The 21,970-nt window shown below is 54.8% G+C and overlaps 1 protein-coding gene across 1 annotated transcript; it reads left to right on the forward strand.

Moving 5' to 3' along the window:
• Window positions 1–827: 827 nt before the first annotated feature.
• DRAXIN (dorsal inhibitory axon guidance protein) lies at window positions 828–11,889 on the forward strand. The gene is made up of 7 exons (XM_026519842.4): window positions 828–1,280; window positions 3,634–3,824; window positions 4,968–4,970; window positions 5,240–5,351; window positions 5,747–5,836; window positions 7,429–7,518; window positions 11,713–11,889. The coding sequence occupies exons 1-7, from the start codon at window positions 830–832 to the stop codon at window positions 11,823–11,825; spliced, it is 1,050 nt and encodes a 349-aa protein (XP_026375627.2). The 5' UTR covers window positions 828–829; the 3' UTR covers window positions 11,826–11,889.
• The last annotated feature ends 10,081 nt before the right edge of the window (window positions 11,890–21,970 follow it).

The raw sequence follows: 21,970 nt of genomic DNA on the forward strand, positions 1-21,970 counted from the left end.
CTTCTAGTGACGAATGGGGGGTGAATCCGAGGGTAGGTCAGGGTCAGCTCACACCCCCCCAACAGGGGGCAGAGCCAAGCTTCCAGAGTTCCTCAGCCCCAGCAGGCACAGGGCTGGGTCAGGACCTGCTGGGCCCTTGGAGGAAAAGAAAGGAGCAAGGACAGGACTGGGTTGTCTTGGGGCAGGCGCGAGGGAGTTTCAGAGCACAGACATGACAATGCCACGTACGCCAGTTCATTTCTGCTGCGGAGAACACAAGGAGCCACCTCAGTCGCTGGTTGAAAGGACAAGGTGATATGAATTCCCAGGAAGCACTGAACCTGATTCCTGCCTAGGGCACGTGCTTGGAGAGGCTGTTCTGTTGGTTTCAATTGACACTGAATCAAGCCTCGGGGATGACAGCCTATTTCTGAGCTTGGAAGGACTCAGCTCATTCCGGGGCACTTGGCAAAGGGCAGAGGGGTGTGTGGAGAAAGGGATTCTAGACTCATCCAGAACCTGGATGTTGCTTAAACTGTTTAACCTGGGGCTTCCCCAGCCTTGGCACTGTGGTCTCTCTGGGCCAGCAAGTGTCCACAGTGGGGCCATCCTGTGCACTGGGGGGCGTTCAGCAGCATCCCTGACCCCAGCCCCTAGAATCAGCAGCACCGCCAACCAAAAATGTCTCCGGGCATTGCCAAATGTCCCCTGGGGGCAAAGTCACCCTCTGTCCCTGTTGAGAGACACCGGGCTCTAATAATGGGGGCGAAGGGACTTGGAAGTGGGGAAGCAGAAGGAGGGCTGCTGAGCTGTGCACTCACGGTGCTGCTTTTCTTCCAGACCAGAGCCCATGGCTGGGCCCAGCGCCCACATTGTCCCTCTGCTGTTCCTCGCCCTGCTGGTGCTCCTGGAGCTGAGCCTGGCAGGCTCTCTGGGGCCTGGAACCCCTGCTCGGAACCTCCCTGAGAATCACATTGACCTCCAGGACCCAGGACTGTGGATGACTCAGGCCAGCCACCACCGCCGGCGGGGCCTGGGCAAGAAGGAGCGGGGCCCAGGCATGCCCGGCCGGGCCCAAGACGGAACTGTGGTCTCCACCAGCAAGCAGGCCTCCAGGCTGCCAGGGGCAGGGGAGCTGCTGCCTGGGCAGAGTCCTGCAGGGCTGGTCCAGGACAAGGAGCTGCTCCTGGGGCTGGCGCTGCCCTACCCTGAGAAGGAGAACCGGTCTCCTGGGTCAGAGAGGGTCAAGAAACGCAGCAGGGAGCACAAGAGACGCAGGGAGAGGTTGAAACTGCACAGAGGTAGCCGGAGGTCTGCGAGGGGGTGGGGTCCTGCCAGGGAAGGGAGGGGTGGGGGGATGGGGGAAGGTCATACCCAAATGGCCAAGGGGGCTCTATGAGCAGGAAGGGGAGGCCATGAAGGAGTGTCAATGATGTGAGGACCCTGGGAAGATATCCAGAGGCCCCAAAGAGGGCAGGCTCCCATAGGAGGGGAGGGGTCTCTCAAAAGTCAGAGTGATCTGGGAAGGGGAGGGAGCTGGGAGAGGCCTGGTGGTGGAACGTGGGTGAAGAGGGATACATAGCAGTAGAAGCTCCATCTTAGCAATGAAGATCCTCCTAAGTCAGGAAGTCCTGCCTTGTGTCTGACCTAAATCCACCTCGCTATGAGCCCTGAATTGGGATACATTAGTTCAGTGTCCTCCAAGCACATCACTTAATCAACTCTGAAGCCCAGAGCAGGGACCAAGCGCTTAGACTCTGACACTGGGTCTACCCAAGTTCGGGTTGTGATTCTGCCACCTACTGGCCTTGTGCCTGGGCAAGTCACCTTTCTGTGCCTCAGTTTCTCCCTGTGCAAAATGAGGATAATGGCCTCAATTACCCTCAGGGTCGATTCATAGATGACTTAGATGCTCAGAATGGCACCTGGCAAGCATCGGGGGCCATGAGCGTAGCTAATTCTTAACTTGCTCTCGACGTGGAATCGGATGACCCAGGGAGAGATGCGGTGTCCTTATCCCTCCTGCCTCTGCCCTGAGTGTCTGCACCACTCCCCTGCAGCCCTGCCCACCTTCTCTTCGGCTTCCCTCACATCCCCAAATCCGTGTGAGGGCCCCGCTGCCCCCTGGCCCCAGCTGCCCTGTCCCTTTGCCTGCTCAGTCCTTGAACAAACTTGCCCCAGCAGCTCCGTCCAGGCGGCTCCTCCTGTCTCACCCAGCCCCAAGCCCACCAGGCAGCCTCGTCTTCCAAGTCTCTTCAAGTGACCAGATGGCCTCCTGGGCAGACCAAGTTCCACAAACGTGGGGCAGGTGTCCCACAGCTGGAGAGTGATGGAGGCGTGGCCCCCCCTTCTGCATCAGCTGGGACTTGCTTCCCTGCCAGGCCTACTGAGTGCCCTCCCCCAGGTGGACAGAACCCAGTTGAGAGACCCCAGCTTAGACTCAGTCTCCTACCCCTGGAGGTCACGTGTCAGGTTGGGGAGGGGAAGCTGGCAACCTCGAGGCATGAACCCACCCTGGCTCAGCTCCAGGCCCCAGCTCCATCAGGCCAAGGGGTCCTCCTAAGGGAGTCGATGTGTGGGTACGTGGAGGAGGGGACAGTGAGGTCTAGAGGCCACGGAGCTGGTGGACCGGACCCCAGTTTCCTTGTCTGTAAAACGAATGGAGTGGAGTCAGGGGTCCTTAAGTCCCCTTTATACTCTCTGGGGATTGTTTCTGGAGGGCGAGGTGGTCCCCAACAGATCCAATCAATCTTAAAGTCAGATCTTGCCTGAGAAAAAGAGGGGACAAGTCCGTCCTCCCCAGCTTCTCTCAAAGTCCCTTTGTTCTTGACCACCCCTAACCCTGCACACTCTCTCCCCCTCCCACTCAACCTACTCCAATGCCCATGTGTCTTGGAAGGTGGCATCAGTGCTAAAAAGCATTGGCTTTGTGCTCAGATGGACCTGGATTTGAATCCAGGCTCTGCTGTGCGCTCACTGTGCCCTGAGGCAAGTTGCTTAACCTCTCTGGGCTTTAGTTTCCTACCCTGGAGATGAAACTGAAGGAGCACCCATCTCCTAAGAGCTCCTACGATGGTTAGACAAAATAATGCTTATAAGGCAGGACCTAGCATACAACAGGGGCCTGGCACACAGCAGGTGCTTACTAAATAGGGTGATGATTATCACCACATAGGAAGCACACGTTTGTACAGGATGGGCTCCGGCTCTTACCTTCTCAGAGGCCTCTCCCCCACTGCAATGCCTCTTAGCCTCATCATGTTACTCCCCAACTCAAACTTCACCTCTTTCTGGAAGCCTTCTGCGGTTAATCCCACTAGTTCCCATTTGTTGCGCTTGTACCCCTGGCTGTACCCACCAACCCAGACTTCAGCTTGCTGGAATGTTGCTTCAGATAAAGAATCCTTGGGCTGGCTCCCCAGCAACACCACAAGTTCATTCAAGACATTCCCTCCCTCCTCTTTCCCTGTCACCCCAGTTCCTCGTTTCCACCTCCCCAGGAAGGTGGGCAGCAGGCATGCTGGCTGAGCCGATGGCTTGTCACATGGTCCCTGCCACCTCCCTGCTTGCAGTTGGAAATGTGAGCTGTGCGGTGGGCTGGCACAGATAAAGGTAAGCAGATAAAGGCCCTGTATTTCCCCTGCCGTGTCTCAGGCCGAGCCCTGGTCCGGGGTCCTAGCTCCCTGATGAAGAAAGCAGAACCCTCCGAAGACCAGGCACCAGATGCCACGATGGAGGAGTCCTCCACCAGCCTGGCCCCCACCATACTCTACCTAACCACCTTTGAGGCAGCCCCTGCCACAGAAGAGTCCCTGATCCTGCCTGTCACATCCCTGTGGCCCCAGGTAAGGGGCCCCAGAACAGCGTCGGAGTCTATTTAGAGAGACTGAGGCCCTGGGGGTGGGAGGGAGTTGGTCGAGGCCACCGAACCAGGTCTCCCGATGCCCGTGAAGCTCAGCTACAGCCCAGCAGGCACTCTGTCCCGAAAGGGCTGCTGCTGTCCGGGAGAATATGGTCCTAGAGGCTCACTCCAGGGACTGGCGAGGAAGCGAGCACCAGCTCAGCACGTGGGCTCTGCCTGGAAAAGAGCGGAGACCTCGGGGAAAAATTTTATATATACCCAAAAGTCCAGAGAAGAAGAAGAATTTTTAAAACCATATCCTCGGGGCACCTGGGTGACTCGGTCGGTGAAGCATCTGCCTTCTGCTCAGGTCATGATCCGGGCCCTAGAATCTAGCCCTGTGTCGTTGTCGGGCTCCCTGCTCAGTGGGAAGTCTGCTTCTCCCTCTCCCTCTGCCCCTCCCCCCTGCTCCTGCTCACACACACATACTCGTGTTCTCTCTCTCTCTCAAATGAATAAATAAAAAATTAACAAGGGGTGCATCCTTCTTGGACCCCTTTCTTGGCTTTGAATTTTTTTCCAAATAATTTTATTTAAGATGATCAATAACGTATATGTATAGAAGAAACAAAACTTTTTAAGCAGTAGATAGTTCTTACTCTCTTTTGGGTCTTGTACCCCCTTGAGATTCTTTTTTTTTTTTTTTTTACGATTTTATTTTTAAGTAATCTCTACACCCAGTGTGGGGCTTGAACTCACAACCCTGAGATCAAGAGTCATGTGCTCTACCGACTGAGCCAGCCAGGCGCCCCCTCTCCCCTTGAGAGTCTGATAAAAGCTAGGGACCATCTCCAAAGAATACATGGTGATCCATGCTGTCGAAGGCCCCCTGAAGCCCAGCGGTTGAGACCCCAGCCCTAGAAGATGCCTTATTGCCCATGTCCTAATTTGTGCTGGTTCCACCCCCTCCCCCCCCCCCCCCCCCGCCCCAGACCGCTGGCTGTGAGCCCTACTGAGCTGTGGTGTCACAGTGCCACAGAGAGCCGATAACTTTTGCAGGGGAGAGAAGGGGCAGCAGGGAAGTGAGCGGCCCAGCTTCATCCAACTCCCCCCCCCCACCAGACAGCACAGGTGTAGAAACCTCGAGCAGGTGCAACTGCTTTCCCAGCGTCTCCCTCAGGGGCCCGAGGGATAACTCACCCTTCTGCATCCTGCTGGGTGGAGGGGACTTGGCTGCTGGAGCAAGAGCCTCAGGCAGCTGTTCCCCCCCCCCCGGGGGGCTGGGATGCCAGGCTGCCCAGCAGAGAACAAGCTGGCCTCTGAGGAGTCCCTCCTTTGTTCTCTGGCTCTGGGGTCCCATGTTTCCGCTCCCACCTGTTGGGAGCTCCAGCCTCACTCCTCTCTGTGCCCCTTCTGCAGGCTCAGCCCAGGCCTGATGGGGAGGTGATGCCCACGCTGGACATGGCCTTGTTCGACTGGACTGATTACGAAGACTTAAAACCTGAAGTCTGGCCCTCTGCTAAGAAGAAAGGTATGTCCACCTCTCCTGCCACCCCCATGACTGAGCTTCCTCCCTCACCAGCCGTCTATTGGGGTGGGGGCCCCAGTGAGCCCAGACTGACCTACAGGTGTTCAGAGTAGGAGGGCATGGAGTCTAAACTGGGACTAACACCCAAAATGCAAATGCTGTTATCAAGCATTGATTGCAGGCCAAATGTTTTCCTCTACCAATTCATTTTACCCAGAAAAATGATCTGTTGGGTCTATCCTGCTATTGATCCCATTTTAGAGAGGAGAAGACTAAGGCAGAGAGAGCTAGAGAGTCTTGTCAACGCCACACCGCGCGAGTGGCGGTATGAGCCCCCATGCTCAGTCTCTCTCCTCTGCTGGGCGTCAGCTTCTGATGACACATCTTCTCGTCCCCAGAGAAACACCGGGGTAAACTCTCCAGCGATGGTAACGAGACATCAGCAGCTGAAGGGGAGCCGTGCGACCATCACCAAGACTGCCTGCCAGGTACCCAAGCAGCATCCGCGTGCAGGGCAGGAGGCTGGGTGCCAGGGGGGACCCCGCGCAGGGGTGCGGCTGTTCCCAGGCCCGCGAGCAGGGCCTGTGGGTCCCTGACCCTTTAGGGAGGACAAACAATAACACTCAGGGTTACCACCCTACTGAGAGTTGCTGTCCTACTGTATTAAAGCCTCATGGCAACCCAGAAAAAGGGCTCCTCTCATCCCCAGTGTTCAGGCAAGGAAATAGAACCTCAGAGAGGCTAAGTGTCTTGGCTGAGGTCACACAGCGAGAGGTAGCTCAAACCTGGGTCTGTGTGCTTCTTCACGCCTGCCCCATGCTATCTCAAGTCAGGATGAGCCCTCTCTCGATTTCCTCCTTGTAACACCTGCTTGGGCTTAATTCTGTCCTTGTCCCCTTATGACACTGCGGGGCTTCGTGGGGGGGGGCAAGAGGGTGGAGGGGGGAGATGCTATCATGACATCCTCACCCGTGCAACAGCAGCACCCATCATACAGTCTACAAACAGGGGGCCTGATGTTGGGACTGATGTCCGAAACTGCTGGCTCTTGTTGGGTCACTTGGGACCCCCAGGAAGCGGATACCGAGGTGGGGTTCCAAGTGCAGGAGGTGTATTCTGGGGGAAGAGGGAAGGTCTGTGGATGGTAACAGGGGGGAGGAAGCAGGAATGGACCCAGAAACCTGTGATGCAGTCTCAGCCAGCCCGATGGGGAGTTCCAGAGCAAGACTGCCTGCTGACGGAGGCCACGTTGGGCAGGACCAGCCAGGCCTTGGTCCCCCTGCTGGGGGGTGGAGCTGCTGGGGAACCCATGCGACATTGGCCCAGGTGGCTTCTGAAGGTGCTAACATTTGGAGGCGGCCAGCCCACTGCTGTCCTCACCTCCGACAGCACGGGCGTGGGGAGGGGGGACCCAAGCGGTCCACTTCCACAGTGCCGTGCTTGTTAATTCCTCGGTCAGAATATTCCACAAAATAGTAATCAAAGCAGCAATTTGGCACTATTTAAGAGAGACCACCGGCTTCCGGACAGGCTGTTTCCTCTCCAAGCCATTGTTTTCACCCTGAGCAGAAAGGAAAAGCTGGAATTTGGGCCAACTGGGCTGTTACCCTAGGAGCTGGCTGGGTCTGTGGTGGGCAAACCCCTGCCTCAGGCCTGGGGCCTCTTTCGGGCCCTCCCACTGCTCCCCGGGGGGGCTTCAGTTTCCCCATCTGTCAAAGAAGACCTTGGTGGCAATGATCCTGAGGCCCCTCCCAGCTCCAAGCTGATGCCGCTCCTCCCCACCCCCCCAGCTGCTCCGCCTTCTCTCCCTGGGAGGCCATCCCACACTGCCTTCACTCCGCCCCTGAGCTATCAATTGCCCATCTGGGGCAGCTGGGGTCTCTGCCACCGGCCCCCCGGGGGCCCTGGCCATGATATCCATCGGTGGTCCCGGTAGGGAGCCTTGTGCACCAGATGGCCCACCCTGCCAGGGCATGGCCCTGCCAAGGAGATGATGGATCTCCTGTGGGGGGTGGGCTGTGTGCACGTCGGTGGGTGGGTCCGGGCAGCTTGGCTGAGTGTGTGCTTGCTGTGTGGACAGGCACCTGCTGTGACCTTCGAGAGCACCTCTGCACGCCCCACAATCGCGGCCTCAACAACAAATGCTTTGATGACTGCATGTGTATGGAAGGTGAGCCCAAGCTTTCTTGGGGAGGGGGCTGCCCCTGTGCTCCCAGAGCCACTAAACCCCTTGTCCTTGAAGCTGGTTCGGCACGGAATGCGGGCCAAGACTTCCTAGTGGAGGGTGGGCCCAGGGGCCGGTGGCAGCGGAGAGGGTGGCAGGATCCCTCGGGAGCTGAAGACGAGAGCAAGAACAGCTTTGCTCGGTGCCTTCCCAATCTGTGAACTCATTTAGTCTCGATTCCTGGCATCATTCCTCAGATTTGCTTTTCTCGCCTCTTGAAATACAAGCTGGCATGATCTCCTATAATCTGGGGGTGGGAGGAGAGGAGCACATCTCTTTAAATAAGATCAAATCTGAGAAGGCTGGTACACTAGAATTCTACCCCCGGAGAGGCATTCCAAATGTGAGAATGAGGGTGGGGGGGAGATTTCCCAGCCGTCCCAGGGAAGGATGCACTTGGCCGACTACGTCCTTAACTCTTCTGAGCTCCCACCCCTGCAGTGGGCGTGCCCGCCTGTCCGGGTGTGCCCCGGCGTGCCAGCCTATGTGCCAAGCACTTCACTCCCATTATCTTTGAATTTTATATTCCGAAAAACTTCAAATATACGTGTTTGAAATAATGAACCCCATTTCCCATCACTCAGTTTCAATACTTACCAGCTCACTGCCAGTCTGCGCTGTCTCTCCCCAACTCAGTTCCCCATTCCAGTATGATTTTGAAGCAACTCTGGGAAGTTTACAGATCTTTCACCTGTGAATATTTCAGTATTTATCTCTAAAAGATATGTACTCTCTGAAAAATAAAATACTGGGGCGTCTGGGTGGCTCAGTCCGTTGAGCGTCTGACTCTTGGGTTCAGCTCAGGTCATGATCTCAAGGTTGTAGAATCGAGCCCCATGTTGGGCTCTGTGCTGAGCGTGGAGTCTGCTTGGGATTCTCTCTCTCCCTCTTTCTCTGCCCCTCCCCCCCTCTGGCGCACACACTGTCTCTGTCTCTCCCCCCCAAAACAGAAACAAAAAACATGAACAGTAATTACTCATTATCATTCAGTAGCGAATTGGTTGCTCACATGCCCTGAGTTGGAGAATTTGGTCTTGGTCCTTCTATTAAACCATCCTAAGATACAAGGCCTATTTTTGCTCATATGAACCTCAAAAATTAACTGCCGTGAAAGCAATAAAGCTACTCGGGTCTCACGATGTGTCTGGTACTGTTCTGGAGAGTTGAGACTTGGCGGCGAAGAGAACAGGCAAACTGCCCCCCCCCATTCCATTCTAGTGAGATCCACAGATAGTAAACAAATCAGGACATGAGATGTCTTGAAGCCGAAATAAGGGCTGTCATGAAAATCAGGTGGTCTGATGAGGAGTCAGAGTTGTTTTATTTTTTTTTTAATTTTTTTAAAAGATTTTATTTATTTATTTGACAGAGAGAGAGGCAGCAAGAGAGGGAACACAAGCAGGGGGAGTGGGAGAGGGAGAAGCAGGCTTCCCGCTGAGCAGGGAGCCCAATGCGGGGCTCGATCCCAGAACACTGGGATCATGACCTGAGCCGAAGGCAGACACTTAACGCCTCAGCCCCCCAGGCACCCCTCAGAGCTGTTTTAGAAAGGACGTACAGGAGGGGACAGCAGAACCGGCCAGCTGAGGGTGGGGGTGCAGAGAGGGAGGGAGAGCCCTGGGCCAGAAGCAAGGCAGAGGCCCAGGACCTCGGGCAGGAACAGGGCTGGCGTGTTTGAGTGGGCCTGGCACACAGTGGCCAACAGAGAAGGTGGCCCCAGGGCCGGGTGGGAGAAGCTGGCGGGATCACATAGGATCGTGTCAGCCTTGTCTGATTTATAATTGGAAGTCACAGGCAGGTTTTAAGCTGGAGAGGGACATGGTCTGGCTGCAGGACTCTGGGGAGCAGGAGTGGAGACAGAGAGGTGAGGGGATGGAGGCAGGCAGGGTTGGAAGGGGCAGGAGATGCCGGGAAACAACCTTCTGTTACCCACTTGCCGGGTTGGGGCCCCATTTCACAGAGCAGGAAACTGAGGTGTGAAGCGGGCCAGAGGGCACTCTGGTCCATGGAGTCCAGAACAGTGCTGAGGCCCAACCACAGTCCTTGGCCTCCGGGTCTAACCCAGGTGAGGGGGCTGTGGCCCTACTGAGTCCTGGAATCCTTCCTCCTTCCCTCCCCTGGACCTTGGGTGCGAGGGGGTAGCTTTCCAGGCATCCAAAATATATGTCAGCATCCAAAGCCCCATCTGCTTGTTTCCTCTGATCCGTCTGGCACTGGTCGGTCCTGGAGGAAACTCTTGCTTCCTCCCCGGAAATTCAGGCTCCAGAAAAAAAAAAAAAAAAGAGTGGAAATGACAGCTCAAGCAGCTTATTAAGGTGGTCCAGGGGCGCCTGGGTGGCACAGTGGTTAAGCATCTGCCTTCGGCTCAGGGCGTGATCCTAGCATTATGGGATCGAGCCCCACATCAGGCTCCTCCGCTATGAGCCTGCTTCTTCCTCTCCCACTCCCTCTGCTTGTGTTCCCTCTCTCGCTGGCTGTCTTTATCTCTGTCGAATAAATAAATAAAATCTTTAAAAAATAAAATAAAATAAAATAAAGTTGGTCCAGGAGGAGGTGGTCACCAAGATGCCACACCAGAGGAATCTGGGTGGTGCCGGGAGCCCTCATGAGGACCAAGAGTCCTAAGGACTTCTGAGGGCCCAGGGCTGAAGTCCAGCAGTCAAGGCCAGCCTGGGTTGCGGAGAGTTCTAGAAGGGCTTCTGTGGGAACGAAGCACTCCTGCTCACGAATCCCCTGACCTTTTCCAAATGTCATTTGTGTGACCTCAGGTCTGGATGCTCAGTGACCCAGGTGTAAATTCTAGGCCCCTAAGCCCAAACTTCACAGCAGTCCCTTTATTCTCTGGGTAGTGACATAAGTGAACCTTCAAGTAGCAATGTCCTCTCTCCCTGGGGTCACCTCCTAACGCGAAGTGTAGGGATTGCTCAGGCCACACTCACATCTTTTGTCCCCCCCACCAAGAGGATGTGGCCTTCTGAGGCCTTGAATGAAAAATACATCTACCCATATATCTCAGGGAATGCTCATGGTCATGACAGAGAGAGCTTCAGCTCTGAAACCCTCTGCTGGTGGGCAAGAAGGGCCACACTGATTTTAGTTTGAGCAGTCAGGGAGGGTCTCTGAGACCTGAAGGCCACAAAGGAGCCAGTGCTGCAAAGAGCTTGGGGAAGGGAGTTTGGCTGAGAGAACAGCAAGTGCAAAGGCCCTGAGGCAGAACGTGGCTGGATATTGAGGAAAAGCAAGAAGACTAAGTGTGGCTGGAGCTCATGAAGAGGAGAGTGGGAAGTGAAGAGGGCAGACAGAGGCAGGTCCAGGTCCCAGAGGGTCTTGTAAGCCAGAGTAGGAAGTTTGGATTTCCTTTTGAGTACAAGGGGGAGATGCAGGTTTTATAGGGGACAGCAGAACCTGCATTCCTTTACAAAATTTTTAATAGACCTTTCTCTCTCTTTTTTTTTTTTTTAGCAGTTCTGGATTTACAAAAAAGTGGCACAAAAACACGGTTCTCCTATACCCTCTCCCTCTGCACAGTTCCCCTGCTATTACTTGCATTAGTGTGGTTCGGTTTTTTATCATTGAGGAACCAACACTGATCAAGTCCACAATCTGCATTCTCTTTCACTCTCCACATTGCACATTCCGTGGGGTTTGATAAATGCATGAGAACATGTATCCACCATTACAATATCACACAGAATAGTTTGGGGGCCCCAAATAGCCCCTGTGCTCCATCTTTCCATCCTTCCCTTCTCCCCCAATGATCGCCCCCTTTTTTTTTTGTTTTAAGATTTTATTTATTTATTTGACAGAGGGAGACAGCCAGCAAGAGAGGGAACACAAGCAGGGGGAGTGAGAGAGGAAGAAGCAGGCTCATAGCGGAGGAGCCTGATGTGGGGCTCCATCCCAGAACGCCGGGATCACACCCTGAGCCGAAGGCAGACGCTTAATGACTGCGCCACCCAGGCGCCCCATGATCGCCTTTTTTAAAGCCCATTCAGGCTGCAGTGTGGAGAGTGGGTGGGTTGTAGGGCAGCGTAGGGTGGTGGTGAGAGGGTGCAGGGAGTTCCAGAGGGCGTAGGTAAGGAAGGAAGGGGAGGTCCCTGACAGTGGGCACCCCTGACCCCCTTGCCTCTCTCTGCTCAGGGCTGCGCTGCTACGCCAAATTCCACCGGAACCGCAGGGTCACGCGGAGGAAGGGGCGCTGCGTGGAGCCCGAGACGGCCAACAGCGACCAGGGATCCTTCATCAATGTCTAGCGGCTCTACGGGAGGCGCCTCCCCACCGGCCTGGGGACGGCGCGCCGCGCGGAGGTTTGGAGAAACCGGGCGATTTGTTTAGAACTAGCAGTGGGAGATCAGGTGGGGGACCCGATGACCGAGGCTGCAGGCTCAAGCCCGGGACCCTCAGCTCCGGGAGGGGAGCGCTGGGCGGGCTGTTCCCGCCCAGGAGCGGACCTGCAGCACACCTGCGCCCACCTCCCCGCCCCCGGGGGACTCGCCAGGCCTGCGCCTCCCGGTGGCCTGGTGCTCCGCGATGGCAATGTCGAGAGTGCCCTCTACTGCCCAACCTCAGCACTGCAACAGCTTCAAGTCAAGACGGACAGGTTTCTGAGCACTTCAAGAAAGGGAAACCGCCAGAGACAGAGAACCCCAGGAAATGAGTGCGGAAACACCTGTAGGTACCAGGCACGGTGCTAAATGCGTGCCGTCCGTTATCTCATTTAGTTACCACGATGACCTTTCAAAGGAGGCATTATCACCGTTTTACCGAGGCAGAGTGAGTTAGGACTTGTCCAGGGTCCCAGATCGATGCCCCTCAAACCTTAACCTGTGTAAGAATCCCTGGGATCTGACTAGAATGGATTCTGGTTGGGTCCATTCTGCATTTTGGACAAGCTCCCCGGGGGCATGCTGCTGCTGCTGGTGGGGACGCCTCCGAGAGCACCCAGGTCCTGGGAGTAAACGCCCAAGTCCAAGCCTGTCAGGTTCCCGGGCCCATATCCTTCCTTCTGCACAACCACGGACTTATTCCAAATTCTCCATGGCTTTCAGTGAGAGAGAAGCGCTCCTTGGGAGCTCCTTTCACGGTGGTGAGATCTGCGATAACGGGCTGTTCTCCTCCTTCCCTGGACAAAGGTGTATCATCTTTAAAAAACAAAGCATGCATTAAGCCCCTGCTTGCTGGGAAGGCATGATTTGGGAAGATTGGCCGCTGCCCTCTAGGAGCTGGTAATCTGAGATATGACGTGTTTGGGGGAAACAATAGTGCTGTTCCTTCTATTTCTGTGGCTCTGCTCACCCAGTCCCAGGACATGCACTTTGACGTTGCCCCATAGCTTCTTTAGTTTCTGTAGTTCATGCCCTTTGAGAATCGAATGCCAATATGGCCTCAAAAAAATGCACTCATTGCGCATGTGCACCCACTTTGCACACTGCCTTGGTGGCTTCCAGGCCTCCCACAGACCACCTCTAGACCCCCCTACCCCACACTTCTGTGGCAGAGCCTTACTGAGGCCTTGGGGCACCTCTGAGGTCAAGGTGCTGTCTGAAACTAATGCCCCCCACAAGCTAGACCCACAATGCCCACCCAGAACATCTCCCCCAGCAGATCCAGCTCTAGGGGCCACCTCTGGAGAACCACTTAAACCCCACACCCCCCACACCTGGCACCTCACTCCTGGTCAGCCCTCTGGTCCAGGGCAAACCAGTGCAAGTGACAAAAGCCTTCCCCATCCAAATTCCTCGCCGGCCTGGACATCTGCTGGGGGACCACACCCTCGATGCCAGGGCTGTTTACTCCATTGGGAAAATCAGTCAGGGTCAGGGGTCTGGCACCAAGCAAAGCAGACGGATTGAGGAGAAACCAAATATCCTTACTCATGTCTCCCTTTTCAAGTTCTATGGGCAAAGGAATCTTAGGGGTGGGGGTGGGGCAGGGGAACTAAAAGAGATCAAAGGCGGCTATTTGGAAATCAAACCCACGAGCAGTTTTGTCTAAGACTACACCAGACAACGCCCATGCTGTGTGTGCTTTCCTGGGGGTGGCTGATTTGAGACTGTGATAGGACCCTAAGGGGGAGGGGGGCTGCATGCAGGCAACACAGCATTGCTTATGTCTGGCAACGCATATGTCTGGGGGGTAACAGTTCAGATGGCGCTGGGGGCATCGACAACGGAAAGCACAGAAGGTCAGGACAAAGCTGAAAGGCCCCATGGAACGATCCCTGTCTAGCTGGGGACTTCCACGGTTGGACCTTCGGGGCCTAGCTCTTTGCTCAGCTACCCTCATTTTGTGGTTGCAAAGGTGGGTGAGTACAGACTTCCTAACCCCAGAGTTAGAGATCCCAAAGGCCCCTCAGTGTTTAACAAACCTCTCTGCCGGGAAGTTCTTCCTTAGGTCTATCTTAAATTTCTTTGGCTACTACAGAAGTCAGTTCCCCCTAATCCAGGATTCAGCAAACTGTTACCATAAAGGGCAGTAAATATTTTAGACCGTGTTCCTATAAAACTATTCATGGATGCTGAGGTGTGAATTTCATGGCATGTTCACATGTTACAAACTACTATCCTTCGTTTGGTTTTCTAAAACCCATTTATAAATGTAAAAACCTCTCTTAACTTGCAGATTACCCCCAAATAGGCGGTGGGTTGGATTTGGCCCACGGGCCATAATTTGCAGATTCCTGCTCTAGTCCACTGGTCTCAAACTTGGCTGCACGTTAGAATAATTTAGGGAGCGTTCAAGGTACTGATGCCCGGGACCACCTGCAGAAGTGCTAGTTTCATTGGTCTGGGTTGTGTCTGGGCTTCGTGCGTGTTCAAGGCTCCCGGAGGCAACTCTGATGGACAGCCAGACCTGAACTCTGTCCTTGTGCTCCCGGCTGTGGGAGTGACGCTGGTGACAAACGGCCTGCTCCACTTCTCACCACCGTGGTGACCTTAGGAAAGTTACTTGTGCCTTGATTTCTTCATCTGCGAAATGGGACTAATGACTCTCCCACCACAGGGGTGTTGTGAGAAGTAAATGTAAAATCCTGATAGCGTGTTTAGAAGAGTGCTAAGCGCATAATCAGCTCCCGGTGTTGGCTAATTTGTTTTCTAGGATAATTTTAGTAGGTGTTTGGTTCTTTGACAATGATCCATCAAAGTTCAGGCTCCTTCCCCTGGAACCCTGGGGCCAGGAGATGCTCCTTTGGAAAACAGAGGGTGGAGTTCTGGGATCAAAGAAGTTTGGGAAACTGTTCTGGACTCAGCTCAAGGCAGCAGGTACAGATCCTGGGGGCGAAGGCAGAGCGGGAGGAGGTTGGTCTGGGGTGCAGTTCGTGAGTTTCAAAAAATACAACCAGAGGGCGAGCTGAGCAAGAGGCCGAGAGAAACCAGGAGCTGCTGGGTGGGTGGCCTGTGCCCTCCTGCATTCCTTCTACACCATTTCCCCAGAGATGTGCACGGTTCCCACGGGACCCCTTTCTGGGATTCGTCCGGCCGTGTCCAGAGCGGCTCCGAAGCCTGCTGGGAATGGGCTGAGGGTCACAGGACGTGAGGGCTGAGCCTCAGGGGGAAAAGTGATAGCTTCGCTTGCCCCTTGAGGGGTGACCGAACCACAAGTCAAATCCCAAAGCCACAACCCCTTCCACCTCCGAGATGGAGCCTTCCTCGAAGCTATATTCAACACACCGAGTAAAACCTGGTGGTGAGAGGGTAGGCACGCCCTTGAATGGGATTCGCTTCGCAGTGGGAGAGTTGGTGAACATACATGGAACCTGCAAGGCATGTGTTTATAAGACGACAGAAGAGCAAGAAAAGTGGGTGCTGGGAGGGACACTGAAGGAGCCAGAAAAGTAAACCATTTAGGATTTCATGGGGCTGGCACCATCTCCTCCGTGATGACCTTTCCTCTCATGAGAGACAGAAGTGCATGTGTGCATGCGTGCCATATGTGTGCATGCGTGTGTATGTGTGTGCACGTGCGTGTATATGTGTGTGTGTCAGGGAGGGGGCGGCAGGAACTGGTTTGAAGAACCAAGGACTTTCATTGCAGGGAGTGTGTTTTCTGAATTCTAAGTCAGGACGGGTAGTCTGATGCCAGATCCTCAGCCTCTCCTGGGTGCCAGAGGGTTCCTAGTCCTTACTTACGCACACTGTGGTCCTGGACCAGAAGCAGGGCATCACCTGGGAGCTTGGCCGAAGTGTGGGGTCCCAGGCCCTATCCCTGACCTGCTGAAACAGAATCTCGGGCAGTGGGACGCAGCCATCTGGGTTTTCACAAGTCCCCAGGCCGTTCTCAGGCACGATCAAGTTTGCGAGACCCAGGTCTAGGATACATAAGGTGAAACAGAAAAGTTGGATGGTCAGGGACTTTTGGATGATTCAGGGCATGTACCTTCAGGTGTGAGTTGGCAAATCTGAGATCCGGTTTGCCTGGTTAATAACCAGCCGTGACAAACCCCCAGGCTCTAAGGCCCTGCCTCCTGGGCTGGGAGTGGTCTACTTTCAGAGGAAATCAAGGGGAGCACCTGGGCTGGGGCCCCACAGTCATTGGGTTTTCTGACTCTTGGGAACTTCCCTGGGGTGCTGTGGTTCCTCTTTAAAGTAGGGGGGGCAGCAGGGGGTGGGGAGTGCTATGCCCTTGTAGTCCTGTGATGGCGTGTTGCATGTGCTCTCTTGAGCTGTAAATAAAGAGCCCACGGTTAATTAGCTGCCTTCCCGTCTCTCTCTGCCTCTCCTGGAGATGATCTGTGCGCGCAGACTGGAAGCACGCTCGGGGCACTTGGACGGGACCATAAGCCTAGTATTTCCTCTGCCGCACGTTTGGGCGTTTGCTCTGAGCTCAGCGGTAAATGAGACAGAGTTTCTGTCCTCGCCTGGACCTCATCATTCTTCTCCAACCAGACCTCTCAGTGGGAATTTCATATCTTGACCTCCCTCTCCATTTTAGGGCTGGGGCTGCTGAGGTCCCAAAGAGACTGCAAGGCTAGCCACAGCAGGCTGGCCTCATTCAGGGCCTGGGTGGCCACGTGCAGGGAAAAACAGACGCCACCTTCAGCAGGACGGGGAGGAACAAAGAGCCGCCTCCCATCGCCGGGCCTGGGCAGGCTCAGATGCCATCTTGGGAAAAGGCATGAATTGGCCAGGGGGTGGCCTGGCTTAGCACCAGGAAGGCCATCTCTTATCTCGGTGACAGCTCCAGCCAGCGCCACCCGGCTCCGCTGGCCAGGCTCCGCCAGGCCTGGCTGATTGTAACACCGAGCAAGGCTGTGTATGGCTCTCAGTGGCTCCACATCGGGAGGCCAAGCCGGGGTCCAGACTCTCCTGGGGGCTGGGGTGACCGCAGACGTGGGAGGCCCTTAAGGGCCTGCTGTCCCGTGGAAATCTCCCTGCCCAGACACCACTGACGGCCCGGCTTCTGCAGCCTGGACAGGGGGAAATGCCCTAATCCAAGGGGTCCCAAAACGTGGGCCTGGGATTCCCAGCATCAGGATCCTCTGAGGGAGAAAACCCAAGTTTCTGAGCCCCATCTGGGCCTGTGACTTGGAATCTCTAGGGGTGGGACTTGGCAATCTGCGTATTTGATAAGCCCCCTGCCCTAAGTTCGAAAACAGCATCATCAAGCCTTCTTGAGCACTCACTTTCCTCCCCACTCAAGCCCCAGGTGGCTGGTGAACCTCTCGCTGGGGATGGCTCTAGGGAATTGAGCCCAGAAGGTCCCCTTTCATATAAGCCTCAAGAGTGCCGTCGTAGTGCGAGGCAGTCATAGACGACACTGAAATGGACATGCACAAATGAATGAGCGTAACTGTGTTCCAATAAAACTTTATTCACACAGAAGGGCAGCCGGCTGGATCTGCCCGTGATCTGTAGTTTGCCAACGCCCTAATCTATACTGCTAACTCCTGGCTCCATGGCTCCAGACAGGTAGGCGAGGCTTTTAAAAACCCTTCTGTCCTGGGATGTCAACTCAAGTCCATTTCTCTTCATGACAGTCGGAGCAGTACCGAAGTGAGGAGTCAAGGCCAGTCGAACCCAAGGCCACAGGGATTTCAGCTCTCTGCTGGCAGCCTGGGTGCTGCCCTCAGGGGATCAGGTAGCTGGATTGGGGGTGTATCAGCCATGGTTCTCCAGACAAACAGAGCCAATGGAATTTGTATTTATTTAAATGTCTGTGTGTTTATATATATCTTCTCTATAAATATATTTATACAGATTTATTTTAAAGAACTGGCTCACACTATTGCAGGGGCCAGTAAGTCTGAAATACATAGGGCAGGCCAGCTGGCCAGATACTCTGGCAGGAATTGATACTATAGTTCTCTGAGACCTCAGTTTTTGCTCTTAAAGCCTTCAACTGATTGGACAAGGCCCACCCACATGATGGAGCATACTCTCCTTTACTTGATGTCAATTGCTTGTGGATGTTGACCAAATCCGCAAAATGCCTTCACAGCAACACCTAGATTAGAGTGCGATTAAATCCTCACATGCTAACAGCTGGCCAAGTTGAGACCGAAAACCGATCATCACCGAGGGGCTTCTGGAGCTCAGCTCCCCAGCTCTGGATCATGACATATGTGGCTACACGGCAGAGCTGTCTTTGGTGTATCATGAAGTTCTGGGCTTCCTCACTCCTTTGTGACCACCGTCCGTCATGTAAGTGGGCACGCATGTCCTAGTGCCAGGACATGAAATCCTGGTGGGCGTGCGCTGGGAGAAGGTATATGGCGCACATCTGGATAAGCAAGCGGCTAAACAGAGGCGCTCCTGTCCCTTCATCCTCCCCCTCCATGATGGCGTATCCTGAAACCCACGTCTGTGTGCCTGGGGGACCACACTGGTGATTGGTCTGTGCAGTGGGGCAGGCTGGTCAGCTCCGGGCATTGAGGTCCTGAACGATCGGTCCATGCCCCAGCCTTGACCTTGTGTCAGCGCCTGGCACAAAGCGGAATGCATGTCGAGAGAGGGAATACATTCACCCAAACACAACTGTGAGCTCATTGATTGAGCTGCACCCACGGCCAGAGGCACCCTCCTCTTGTGTAGCTAGAAATTCATAGACCCCCCTTTTCAGAGCAGGAAGACGAGGCGCCGAGAAATGAAGGCCGCTTGTCCAAAGCAGTGCAACTACTCTGGAGCAGCGTCGGGGACCCCAGCCGGGTCTCTCTGACTCCAAAACCTGATCATGTCCCCCGATGTTACATTGCCTCTCGAATGCCACAAGTTTGCTGAGCACCTACTAGGAGTCGGTCACCAGACCTCCCCAACCCCCACCGCCCCTCGCACACTCCAGATCACAGGAGCTGCACGGTACATCTGGGGTCACCCAGGCTGCTGCTGGGCAGGCCCCAGCTCTCAGCAGCTGGAACCAAAGATCATGCACTCATCAGGCTGCCTTCTAGAAAGCCCCTCGGGGCTCCCAGGGGGTGGAACCTGTGGAGGTACCCTGCCTGACCTCAGCACCCACTTCCCCATTCTTCTCTGATGTGTCCCCCCGCATGGGCGCAGGCTCCCTTACTGTCCCCCAGCAAGGAACGTGAGACCTCACGGAGCCTGCCGCAGACCTGGACCCAAAAGCCATCGGCACTGGCTGACTGAGCAGAAGGGTGTGAAAGTAAACACCAGGATAAAGCCCCAGAGCAGATAGGCATCGTGGGGGACGCAGGGCCCGGGGGCCATAACTGGCCTTGTTTGCGTATCTGAGCGATCACTACGGTACAGCCAAAGCCCTCAAATGCCTCCCTTGAAATTCCAGCCCCAAGCACGCAGAGAGATGGGAGGCCTGACAGGGAAAGAGGTGGCAGCCTGAACTCAGGACGGAACGGGGACAGGCGGTGGGAGGCAGGAGGCACGTGGCTAGGGAGAGCCTGGGCACACGCACCCGCCTGCCCGCACACACGCACACATGCACACAATGACATAAAGAGGGTTACTGGAGTATGGACCAGGAGGTTGAAAGCCACAGGGCAGGGAGCTACTGGCAACACCTTCTTCTGTCTGCCTCCCCTCTGGCTGGTGTCTCAAACAACCTCTGTTTTCTAGAACAGGACACAACTTTGTTTTCTGCCAAGAACCCCATGGGGCATTCTGATGTGTTCTCTGTTGCATGACATGAGCTGTGGGCCTCTGCAGGGACAGGGTAATATCACTGAGTGTCCAGTGAGGCCAGGACAGGGCTCACCCCGCAGTCATGTACATAGGACACCATGAGATGGCAAAGCCACAGGGACGTTGGGAATGACAGGCTGCATTTTAAAGCTCAAGGGGGCATCTTCAAGGAGCCTGACTGGGGCCTGTAAAAGTCAGCCATGGATGCTGCTAGAAGCTCGAATTCTGTGCCACTGAGGCAAATATTTTGGAATCAGTACCCCCCCATTTTGACTAATCATTAAAACAAATGTGTCCTCATGAGAGGAGGTCCCTCCTACCTCCCAGCAATGTCCTGTCACCTCCAGAAAACCCAGGAAAAGAGAAGGAGCAGATCGTCCACCCCGACTCCCTCTGGGCCCAGCTGCCCCAGGATGGTGTCCCTTTCCCGGCTCTGAGTGAATGGTGCTATGGACACGGTGATTTTCCTGTCGAGTCATGACAGCGTTTGATACGTTCAGTACCTTGGCATTCACCAGGGACTGGGCCAAAGGACAGGGAATGAAGCCTGGGAGCCCAAGAGAGTCACCCCAACCCCAGTTCTGCAGGGTTCCACTCGGTTCCATCAGCTCCTGCCCCCGTGCCCTGCTGTCTGCTCAGGGCAGCCGGCCTTTGGAAAGAGAAAGAGCACAGCCACAAACCCAAAGGCCAACACCGACCAACAAAACTCGCAGGCCTTCCCTCACCCACCAGACCTTAGACCAAGAAACACAGAGCCAGTGTGCTTGAGACAAGCTGACACAAACAGTGGAGGACTGACGCAAATACGTCTCCAGATCAAACCCCAGAAACAACCCCTGTGCCACCAGGGGCCACGGCTCTGCTTCCATGCCCTTCTCTGATGTGCTTCTTGCCGACGGTCCTGCTTTCTGACCGGCGCGTGTGACTTTCCGACAGTGTTTGGAGATGTTCTCTGTCTGCTCTCGTTCTTCCAGGTTGATTTACCCACTTGGAAAGGAAGAGGCTGGGCCCCATCGCAGTTGCGGGCCTCCAGTGCGTTGAGAACCAAAGGTCGGTGGGTTGGTGGGTGGGAAAGCATCTCAAAACCTTTCCATATTCGGTGCCTCCTTTGTGCCTCACGCAGCGCCCCCGCCCCCGGGGACTGGTTATCGCTGTCCTCATTGTCAAGAGGCAGAGAAAAATTTGGAGGGATTAAGTGACAGATGAAAGGACATAGAGGCAAAGTGCCAGTGCTGGGGGCAGGGTGTTGAAGTTGGGGAGGTGGGCTGAAGGGTGAACTGCGGAGTCTCTGCTAATAGGAAAGGGGGGAAGGGCATCTTCCCTCCATCAAAGGGGTCTTCCCTGGTGCCTCCTTTCAACGAGCATTGCATTTACCGTGGGCCAGGACCTGCTGGGGTTTTTGTTTGTTTCGTTGGTTTGGTTTTTTTGTTTGGTTTTGGTTTTGGTTTTTTGGTTTTTTGTTTTTGTTTTTGTTTTTTTGCTTTTTAATAGCAGCAGGGAGCTATTTGCTTACCGAGCATTTATGAAGTGCCAGGAGCTGGGCCAAGCATGCTATGTAAACCATCTCACGTGACCCCTGCAGTCACCCGGGGCTCGGTGTGGCTCCCTAATTTGACCAAATCCGCTTTGCTAGGAGGAGGCAAGGCGGAGATCCAAAAACACACCTTTACCCAAAGGACACCAGCAAGCACGGGAAAGAGATGAGACCGTGTTTGTGCTGCAGGTGGGCCACGTCTGAAGACCCCAGAGTGGGGGTCCTGCAGGACCCGCCAAGAGGGTCCTTGGCCTTGCGCAGGATGAAAAGAAAATGTGTGCCAGAGGAAGTGACAGAAGAGTTTAACGAATAGCGTGAGTGACAGCGTATAGCAGACAGTGTCTGGGAGACCCGGAAAGGAGAATGAGTCTTGTCGTCAGCTGGGGCTAGGTGTTTCCACTGGAAAGGAGTCTAGGGTGCATGTTCCTTCTGGAATCCAGGGTAGGGTCAGATCAAAGACGGTGATGGTGAATAACAGGTATTATCTTATAAGTCATCAGAGGGAGGGGTATTGATGCCAGCATCAGCCGAGGTCTGCTGGAAGCTGGATCCTGCAATGTGTTTGGGATCTGGCTCGTCTTAGGTGTTATCAGGTGTTTGGGGCTTAGGACAAAACTCAGAGAATACTTAACTTTTTTGCTTCCCCTGGAAGTGGGAATAAAGCTTTTTTGGTTTATTCAGAGGCAAAGTATAGAATAGGAATAAATGGGGCCCAGCAGAAAGACAGTGGGAACGGAGCCTTTCTATTTTTTGTTCTTTTTTTTTTCTTTTT

The sequence above is a fragment of the Ursus arctos genome, unplaced genomic scaffold (genome assembly GCF_023065955.2).
Source record: "Ursus arctos isolate Adak ecotype North America unplaced genomic scaffold, UrsArc2.0 scaffold_32, whole genome shotgun sequence".
NCBI classification, from domain to species: domain Eukaryota; kingdom Metazoa; phylum Chordata; class Mammalia; order Carnivora; family Ursidae; genus Ursus; species Ursus arctos.

Excerpts from the sequence above, each read along its gene's own strand:
- DRAXIN (XM_026519842.4), top strand. The coding sequence starts at position 830 with ATGGCTGGGCCCAGCGCCCACATTGTCCCTCTGCTGTTCCTCGCCCTG. Across the intron at positions 1,281-3,633 it reads GAGGTTGAAACTGCACAGAG|GCCGAGCCCTGGTCCGGGGT; the intron begins GTAGCCGGAGGT and ends GCCGTGTCTCAG. Across the intron at positions 7,519-11,712 it reads TGACTGCATGTGTATGGAAG|GGCTGCGCTGCTACGCCAAA; the intron begins GTGAGCCCAAGC and ends CTCTCTGCTCAG.